The sequence below is a fragment of the Echiichthys vipera genome (assembly GCF_963691815.1).
Source record: "Echiichthys vipera genome assembly, chromosome: X".
In the NCBI taxonomy this organism is placed as follows: Eukaryota; Metazoa; Chordata; class Actinopteri; order Perciformes; family Trachinidae; genus Echiichthys; species Echiichthys vipera.
In genome coordinates, this window is record NC_139825.1 from 16,201,410 (window position 1) to 16,211,996 (window position 10,587).

Below are 10,587 nucleotides of genomic sequence, written 5' to 3' on the forward strand. Positions count from 1 at the left end.
TATAGAGCTTTCGTGTGATTCTATAAAAGTGGACTTTGCTTTAAAACAGCAGCAAAGTGAGTTTCAAGTAACCTTCATGTCCACTTCGGTGCTTGTTCAAAGTCACGTTAAGTGTGAGTAAGGGGAGTTTATTTTAGCACTTTGTCTCAAGGGAAAGGTAAAAATTATGGGTCAGGCAAAAAGCCAAAGACAAATCCAGAGTCTGGAACAAAACACTGTTCCTCCCTCATTGTTTTATGGTCTAACAGACCCAAGTGCTGCACAATTCTTCAATATGTTTTTTATAAATATATGTATTTTTTCAAATATTTTGATTGATTGAATTGGTAACCCCTCCCTCTGTCACAAAGAGGTTCGCACATTTGAATAAGATAAATATGACCATGAGGCATTGTTATTACACTGGGGGTATAGGACCAAATATTGATACAACAATACACTGTATTCGTTCATTTTACATTACATTATGGCTCCACTGGCACCAAATATCAATATTTTTATTAAAGAAAGGTAAAACTTTTTGCATTACTATTTTCTTTTTTTTCTGAAAAAAAATGTACATGTCATTTTACATTAGAATAATGGCACATGGAGAAGTTACAGTCAGTGTGTGTGTGTGTGTGTGTGTGTGTGTGTGTGTGTGTGTGTGTGTGTGTGTGTGTGTGTGTGTGTGTGTGTGTGTGCGCGCGCTAAGCAAAGATTTGATGCACTTTATTGTACATTGTTTCATCTCAGTTCCCAATGCAGTTAATCAATACTTTTTTAGGGGTATTTTTCTTGCTCAGTTACACAGATATTGTGATAAATCTTAGATGATTACCTTCCAATGTATTGAGTATCGTAGAATCGTGATACCATCGTTATTGTGGGCAACATATCATTATAGTATCATATCGTGAGTTAGGCTGTGATACCCACTCCTTTATTACATCAGGAGGAAACAATTAAAAAAAAAGATTATAAGGGCTACACATGAACAAATATATAATGTATATTTGCTAACCAAAATATAATTCTGAGAAAGAAATGTAGAGTTTGTTATCCCACATGGTGACTTTATCTATGTTTGGGGTCCGTTATTCCCCATTGAGGTCTCATTACCTGTTAGAGACACTTATGAACAAACTATTCCACAAAGAAAAATAAATAAACTAAGCAGCACTAACCATGCAAAATCCCAAATTAAACTGTATTGTTTCGGACAATGGGGGACGTCTGAAACATCATCAGTCCAAAATCAGATTCATCAAATCAGGGAAAGTCATAAAGCATCAACTTAACAAATGAATTAACAGGGGCACCAGGTGGCTCCATGACTACAGCATATACAGAGGCTAAAAATCCTTGCTGCAGAGGCCGGTGTTCGACTCCCACCTGTGACCCTTCACTACATGTCAATTCCTCTTTCTCTACCCTGTTTCCGGTCAATATTGAGCTGTCCTGAGAAATAAAGCCATGCAAAGACATTTTGATTACAATGGCTCAATAAAATATTCACTCCATAAGACTTCAAGTCTATCACAGTAAGAAGTGGTGAGATAATTATTATCATCATCAGCAGCACAAGCTCAATAATAGATTCCTTACCAACGGTAATAACCCTGTTGATCCACAAGAGGGCAGCACAGAGCTATAATCAGAATTATGAAGCCTCAGTTCAAAAACAACACAGTTAACATGTTCAGCTGCATTAAAACACAATTTAAACTACTGCATTAAAACAGTAGCTCATAAAAACTGGCTGTCTTTTTTAATTCTAAACAATTGTTTTGTGTCTCTCATTTATTTAAAGTTATAAATGGCAATGAATGCAGTGCTGATCAGAGAGCACCTATACTCTACAAAAAATAGAGCCGGAATGATTATTTGATTCATAAAGGACAATTAATTATTAAAAATGATTAATAATTGATCAATAATATATGTCATTGTAAACTGAATATGATGGATTTTGGGCTGTTTGGTGAACAAAACAAGAAATTTGAAGATGTGATTTTTGGGCTCTTTCTTATAATTGTATGACTTTTTGATTAAACTATTAATCAACCAACGGAGAGCATCATCAGATTATTAGATAATGAAAATAATCATTGGCTGCAGCCCTGAGAATAAGAAAAGTAAAGTTTTTATTGTCTCATTTTATTGTGTCAATTGCCCTTCTTTTCATACTTTTTATTTTTTATTCTAACACACTTTGAGCTACATATTTTTATGAACATTGCTCTATGAATTAAGTTTATTATTAAAATTATATTATTTTATTGCGAACCAACATGATCCATGACGATGAAGTACAGCCCTGTCATTAATGCCAACTCTTTACTTGAGTCACTTCGGTTTTCAGCCACTTTGCATCGAAAAGCACACGTGCACATGTCTGCTGGAGGGGATGAAAGGTAGCTGACGTCAGACCTAGTTGGCATGCCAACTCAGAGAATGAAGCTCACATCTGAAAAACAGAGCAGCTGAGGCGCTTTTGGTGAATGGAAAACAAAAGAGTGGCTGCACCAATACAACAGCTCTTCATGATTTCCAATAGGTGTGTGCCATCTCATTAGCTGAGACCACAGGTTACCAACTGCACCTAAAAGAGTAACAGTGCTGATGGCTCTTGATGTAACTTCCTTTAAAGGAACCCAATGAATCTGTTAGTTTAACAACATATTAAAAACATGCATCTAGCTGCTCCCCTTTCCCACTCCATGGGCACAACGTTGGCAATGAAAAACAGTCGGAAAGTCTTTGTGAAAATGCAACACAATGCCATGGTAACATCAGAGGGGGTTACCCGGGAAACCACCGTCGCCATGGAGACTGCATCACAAGGCGGTCTCAGCGACCAGGAGGCGTGACGTTCTGCACGCTCTCCCTCCCTTTCATGCACGCTGTTTTCATCCTGTCTTCACTTCGCACATAAGCTCAAAAACACACGATTATTGACACTTTATATATTGCATATTCCCCTCTGCTCGCTTTAGACGAAATTTGCAATGATATTAGATATTAAGCGAAAGGTTATAATGAAATTTTGAGTCGGGATCAGTTTATTTCCCTTTTATTTATTATAGGCTATATAGGCAGTTCTGAATAAAAATACAATTTTACGATAAGCTCGACTTATATCTTCTGATAAGCGTTTCCATCTACACCACTATGTGTGTTAGTACCTGAATAATCATATGAACACGACTCAGAGTCCAACATCGCGACAGGTTAGGATATTAAATATAACCTAAACAGGCATTTGGCTATATAAAGTACCATAAATTACCTATTCATTACATTACTGGACAATGTAACGTCTCTTTCCACAGAACACAAGACGTCGTTTTTGACTGGTGGATAAATGCAATATAGTAGGCTATATGCTACACGTGTATTCAAATCATGAACAACAATAACATCAAGATATGTAGGCATCGTGTGGCACTACACTGCAAAAAAAGTTTTAACAAGCTCCTTGTTTATATTGTTGTTAACAACAGCGTGAGCCGAAATAAATACTCTACCACTGCAAATGCTTTGGGGTTAAATGAATACTTAATGATCTGTGAGAAATACTCCAAACATATGGATCTACACTGGAAACAATTAGAATCGTAATTTCTCGTTACATTTAAAATTAAATAAATAAATAAATAAATGACTTGTTAAAACGGACATTTGCGCATGTTGCGATATGGACTGACACATTACATTGGTTATATATAAAAATAGTAATATTAAAGCTACCATATATTCATGCTTAAAATATGCCATAAAATATCCTTGTTCATTTACACGTCTGTGAAGATCTTTTTGATGTTTACGAAGTTCTGGTTGTTTTCGGTGTTGAAGTTCGGCTGTTTGAACGCGCTGTTGATGCCCTCCTCTATCACCATGTACTCTGACTTGCTGAGGGATGTGGAGCTGCACGACCTCCTCAGCTCCTCAGAGGGGAGGTGCTCACAGCTGCTGGTGTGCACGTACTGTGGGTGCTCCTCTCCATCAGTTTCCCTATGGTAAAAGTAGTTGAAATTAGACACAATAACAGGCACGGGTAAGGCAATGGTCAGCACGCCTGCTATTGCGCACAGTGACCCCACTATTTTCCCACCAATGGTCACCGGATGCATGTCTCCGTATCCGACTGTGGTCATGGTGACCACTGCCCACCAAAACGCATCTGGGATGCTGGTAAAGCTGGACGATGGATCGTCAGCTTCTGCAAAGTAAACCGCGCTGGAGAAGAGAATAACTCCTATGAAAAGGAAGAATATGAGCAGGCCGAGCTCCCTCATGCTGGCCTTGAGGGTCTGGCCCAAAATCTGAAGTCCCTTTGAGTGACGAGACAGCTTAAAAATGCGAAAGACCCTCACCAGTCTGATCACCCTCAGGATGGCGAGGGACATCGCCTGCTGGCCACCGTTGGTTTCCTTCTCGGCCAGCTCAGTCCCCAAAGTGATAAAGTAGGGGATTATGGCGACGATGTCAATGATATTCATGATGTTTTTGGAGAAAGTAGTTTTGCTGGGGCAGGCGAAAAACCTGACCAGCAACTCGAAAGAGAACCAAATGATGCACAGGGTCTCAATCACAAAGAAGGGGTCTGTGAACGGGTTCGGCACGTACGGAACAGTGCCATTGACTGTGGGTGCCACAGTGGTGTGGTCTCTGTCATCCCGAAATTCCGGCAGAGTCTCCATACAGAATATAACAATTGAAATCAAAATAACTAGCACTGAAACTATCGCTATTCCCCTCGCTGGTCCAGAGCTTTCAGGATACTCAAACAAAAGCCAAACCTGCTTTTGGAAATCTTTTTTTGGCAGAATGCGCTCTTCCTCTTTGATAAACCCTTCATCATCACGGAATTTCTCCATGGCCTCCTCCCCGAGTTGATAAAACCGGATCTCCTCGGAGAAAACATCAATTGGGACGTTAACAGGTCTCCTTATGCGCCCCCCAGACTGGTAGTAGTACAGGATGGCATCAAAGCTCGGTCTGTTCCTGTCGAAAAAGTACTCGTTCCTCAGCGGGTCAAAGTAGCGCATCCTTTTCCTTGGGTCCCCCAGCAGCGTGTCTGGAAACTGGTTGAAAGTTTTAAGTTGCGTCTCAAAGCGTAAACCCGAAATGTTGATGACCACCCTCTCGCAGCATCCCTGCCGACCGCGCTCATATCGATCCATCGACAGGTGATGCGCCGAGAGCACGGCGGGCTCCTCCAGCATGTTTTCCACCGTCATGCCTCCCTTCTCCACCTCGGCATAACCCAGGCTGTCAGTCACGTTGCTGCTCTTGTGCCTGGCGGACGTGCGGGGATAGATCACGCTAAAGGTCTGGTCATCCATACAGGTGGTTTTCGGTCTGGTGAGTGCGCCACGCCTCTGAGGCCGACGCCACTTACATCTCTCCTAACCATCACCTATCTCCGCGTATCCACACACTGAAGCGCTGCGCTCCTCTCTGCTTTTCTTTTTTCCCCTTTTTCACACACGTCAACACCCGCCCACGGCGCACATATGTCTGACATACGTCCACCACCCGCCCAGTCGGAAATTAAGTTGACACTTAATGTCGAGGGCACACACACCTTCATTCAAGTGTGGTGCAACAAAAACACTTCATCAAAATCGCACATACACTTGTTTGATCCGAGTTAGAGGATATCTCTGTGAGTTCATCAGTCTCATCTCATGTTAGCTTGTAATGCAGCCATGAAGCTAAAGATCAGCACATTATCAATGGTCGTGGCATTTAGAGTTTATTTGAAGAAAAATCACTACAGAATTGACATTCAGCACTGTATCTGCAGTATTTCTAGGTAAACTAAACTGTTTTTCCGGGGGCATTGGCAGCGGAAAGATAAACTGTGGATGTCCAGATACTCGCAGTCCAAACCATACAAATAAAAACTATTTATCAGCTTTTTATTTATCTGTTGTTGTTGTTGTTGTTGTTGTTGTTGTTGTTGTTGTTGTGCACAGTGTGTTTGTATGTTTGTCTTAACATGATTTTACCAACAGAAGACAGAAGCCTAGGGATCATTTCCACTCGAAAAAAAGCCTTTCCACCATGTGGTGATAGAACCGCCTCAAAGAAGCGTCTCCAGTGTCAGTCTTTGTTACCAGACGAAAATGCAAAATCAGTGTTGTTTGTAATTCTTACTGACAAGCTTCATGAAAAGCTTCTGTCACTATGTGGCTTCAGGACCATGTGCACGGGGTTAATGAGTTCAAATGGGATTCAAAACTAATGCACAATCTGCTGTTTCATATATTTTCATTGTGCAACTAGGTTTTAATTTCAACATGTCAAACCCAGAGGAAAAGCTGAGCCTCTCTTCTGTCCAAATAAGGCAACATCTAGTACTTGACTATGAACATACTCAGAAAATCCTCTTAAAACGGATGACACTGATCTAAAAAACCTATTGACCTCTTTTGAGCTGCCTGAAAAAATTAGTTCTAGGGCATGGGAAAACCTCTCACTAGGCTACTGCATATGAAAAGGAAAGCAGACTTATAAATATAATAAAACAGAGGTAATAAATTAAAGTCTATTAGCCTGTGTTTAAAAATATCATGGCTAAACAAACAAAATGTACAACTTTTTTCATTTAACTGCTTCAGTAGAAGGACCACACCCCTTAAACCTCCTCTTACATTAAACCAGGGACATGAAAGCACTACAGGGACTTCATGGATCCTCCTGAGCAGTGCCCACATGCCACTAGCTTTAGTGTCCAATACTCTGTACAGTATCTCATTACACAATGATCTAAAGGCTATTTTAGCTGCAATGTCAAAATGCAAAATGGCAACATTTGAAGAAAATTAGAAGAACAGACGACCTATATAATAAATATAATATTGCTGCAGCAGCATGAGGACAACAATAGTACATATGAATAGAAAAAGTAAAATCAAGAATTATATGTATAAAAGAAAATCCAAATCAAAAATGAGAGCAAAATAAAAGTAGACAACAATATGAGCAAATGGTATGGAATACATTCATGCTAAAAAAAATACCATAAATAACCGTATCAGGAAAGTGTAAAGCAACTACGCACAAAAAAAGTGCTGAAACAAAATGTATCCTCAGATGTGTTGAATATCGTTATTACTACAGCTTTGACAGCTGTTTCTTTCTTAATCTCACATCTTGCTTTAGTTTTTTCAAGCCCACTGTGAGAATGTACAAAAGGCAGCACAAAAGAAGGAAACTTTTACTTAACTTCAGAGGAACAATTTTGCACTTTCACCACTTGTGACAGCCTACAGGTGACGGACAGCACCACTTCTTCAAACTTATATTTCAGTTCTGGACTTCAGCTCCTGTCCTTTGTCTCCTCTCTGCAGCACAGAAGTGGAGTGACTTTTCCCGTCTCAGTTAGATATGAGTCTTGTTATTTCACACATGGGATGCACCTCATCCTCTTCTGAGAACATTTTAGGTACATTTATTTAATAAAAGGTAAATACAAGAGTGCAAACACACAGGCCTGATGTACAGTAGAAGATGAAAAGATGGCAAATCTTCAAGTTAGGCAAAGCCAAAATAGAAACATACAAAATAGAAAATCGGGCTTAAGCACGGTACAGATCAACTAGGCCAAGTGTGAGTGGACCCTAAGAAACTGTTGCAGTAGACTGGTCCCTGGAGAATTTAGGTCCATCCATGCAGAGACTGGGTACAGCAGGTTTATGTGGGGTCGTTCTTAGTGTAGCCTGGATCCCGGCTCTCTTGCCTCGCTTCCTCTCACATCGCTGCCTGGGCCTCCCCTCTGCCAGACGGTTGGTCCCTTGTGCTCCGCTAAGCGAGTAATCTATACCTGGATGGAGCTACAGCCTCTGAGAACCCCTCTACTGCAACTGTCTTAAACACACACACACACACACACACACACACACACACACACACACACACACACACACACACACACACACACACACACACACCTTAGAGTTAAAAAAAGACATGCCAATACAGTAATTGATCGTCACTGAAAGCTCTGTGTGGTGACAAGGATTTATGTTGCTGAACTCATTTTCTAGTGTTTTTTTTCTTGTTTTTTTCATTCATTCAAAATCAGTCCCCGTGATGCTATTAACCTCCCAGTATTTGCATCTCCATAAGCATAGGAAGTTTTTGTCTCCATGGAAACAAAACATCAAGTGTTTTGTAAAAAGACAAAAGTAGTTTAAGTTAAAGAAGTTACATAATTTCTGGTCCAACTCATGCAAGGAGCAAGTAGACCAGAGACTATTATTTCACATTCCAACTGAGGAATGAACACGTTACATATCAGGGTTAAAAGGAACCAGGCTGGTTTTGTCTAGTGAGTTACGACTGCAAGGCTGCTTATCAAACACAGAAGAATCGGCTCAACAGTAAGAGGACAGATATAAAGCTCTGGCCCTGGGCATGAGAGACACTTTCACCTTATAACATTCATTATCAAACAGCCTTTGCCTATAAAACAGCCCATTCCCTCTTTCTTTCTTTCTTTCATCCAATTCAATCTCCAGTTAAATAAAATAGCCGAAAATAAATTGCATGTAAAGTCCTCTGGGTCATGTAAGCAGCATTCGTGGTCGTAAACACAGTGATTGAAAAAATATTGTTTTGATTTGCGCTGTAGTTTAGAGGAACTTTTGAATGATACAAAGGGTCTGGGATTACAATAATTGAGGACTACAGCCACATACAGACTCTTCCTGCAGTGAAAGTGCTTTCCTAATTACATTGTTATGGGACTGAATGCATGTGTGCCTCTGTGGGTTTAACAATGCTGTTGTCATAATATAATTCTCATGCAGATTCCATCAATATAGAGAGCTAATGTGTCAAAGCTATTTTCTGAACATTCACAACACCAAAGGTGATTGATTGTCTTTGTAAAGACAAGCCAAATATTTCCCCTGACCTTGTTGTACACACATGCCTATGTCCGATCTCACATGCATTCATAAATGCTTAAGAGAGTTTTTACTCCACAAGGTCATTATTTCGACCGTTTTCTAGCCCATTCTGCCAGCTGCCTGCTGAGGATAAAAAAAAGTCTGATTATGTATCCAAACCTCTGGAGCTGGAGGCAGCTAAAGATAGACTTTTTTTTATCAGTCTGGGAAGTTAAAACATGACTTATTAACTCTGGAAGAAGCTGCAATTTTAAGTTTCATTACAAATGACATTGTGCTTCTGGTCTTGAGGGAGACAGGGGCATTTGATTTAATAATCCTTTACAAAAGATCTTCTTTTTCTTCAACATTGTAGACGGCATCAGGGAAAAGAGGGCTGGTTTCCATCAAAAGTGGCAATGCTTGGACTGAGTAATGTGGCGCATGGGTTATTTTTCTGTATGTTCAGTCTAGCTCTCAGGCACATACTGGCTGATCAATACATGCTAGAGAGAGAGAGAGAGAGTGAGAGACCAGTGTCTATCGATCAGTCATGCATTGGCTGTGATCCCTGCCAGTGCAGAATCATTACACATTCACATTGTCCGCTGCCACAGCTATCATGAGTCAAGGTGAAGACCAAGGTCATCAAGAATGCAACAACGCTTTTTCTTGCCAGAATCTGAAGCTGCCAGCCGAGGGGTAAAATGATGAGCATTGAATTCCCTTTCAGTAAATATCTTGTGAAATACTGACACCTAGTTTCAAATTCAATCCAGTCAACTCAAGACAATTAATAAATGGCCTAATCAGTCTATCGGATAATAAAAAAGTAACCAAGTCTCCTCTTAATTACGTTCATATACCACTACATAATAACTTGTATAGCTCTTTTCTGGAGGCGAGATGGTGCAGTGCATAGTAATTTCCTGTTTCTGTGTCACATGTTTTGTCACAACCCCGCCTTTAGGAGATCAGCAGCAGGTCCTGAGTGTACTGATTCCAATGGGAATGTGAACACAGATTATAACTGATCCCTTAGCCCCATAATCACTGAAGTAAATATTGGACCTATTTTTTACAAGCCACACATGCCCTAAACATTCTGACACTAAAATGGCATTTTTCAGATGGAAAAAATCAGTATCAAATTAAATTAGTTTGAGCTCTTTTTCTGTGTTTCCTTTTTTCTGTGTGTGACGGAGAGTATGAACTTACATAGCGGTAGCAGTGCAGTGTGTTTAATGTCAGTGAAAAAATGCTTCAACTCAAGACCAAAGCCAAGTTCTTGTGTCTTAACTTGCTACCTACAGATTAAAGTGAAGTGAGTTAGCCCTGAAGCTAACAACAACTTCAGCTGAGGCTCACTGGACCGACCTTAAAAGGAGGACCAACAGTTAACCTGTTCCTGTGAGTTTTAGTCAGCAACACTTTAGTCCTAGTTTTTTTAGAAGCAAATATACCATTAGTCCCTTGACCGTGGGACCAGCCACTCACATTGTCATGATGAAAAAAGATGAAAAATGAGTACCGGTAAAGCAGATAGTGCAAGTTCCCTCTTCATGTTGAAAACATAGCTCAAGTGGTATTGTGTTTCTGGGATTGTATTTGTTGTTGCAAATGAGTATAAAATAATTTCTCTGAGACAGGGTTTGTAAAACAATTGGTTTTAAGTGACAATATTTGTTCTGTTGAAGAATTT

The 10,587-nt window shown here is 40.0% G+C and overlaps 1 protein-coding gene across 1 annotated transcript; it reads right to left on the reverse strand.

Moving 5' to 3' along the window:
* Nucleotides 1–3,776: 3,776 nt before the first annotated feature.
* On the reverse strand, nucleotides 3,777–5,330 carry kcna3a (potassium voltage-gated channel, shaker-related subfamily, member 3a; the record flags this gene model as incomplete). The annotated part of the gene is made up of 1 exon (XM_083938978.1): nucleotides 3,777–5,330. The coding sequence occupies one exon, from the start codon at nucleotides 5,328–5,330 to the stop codon at nucleotides 3,777–3,779; it is 1,554 nt and encodes a 517-aa protein (XP_083795104.1).
* Between the last annotated feature and the right edge of the window lie 5,257 nt (nucleotides 5,331–10,587).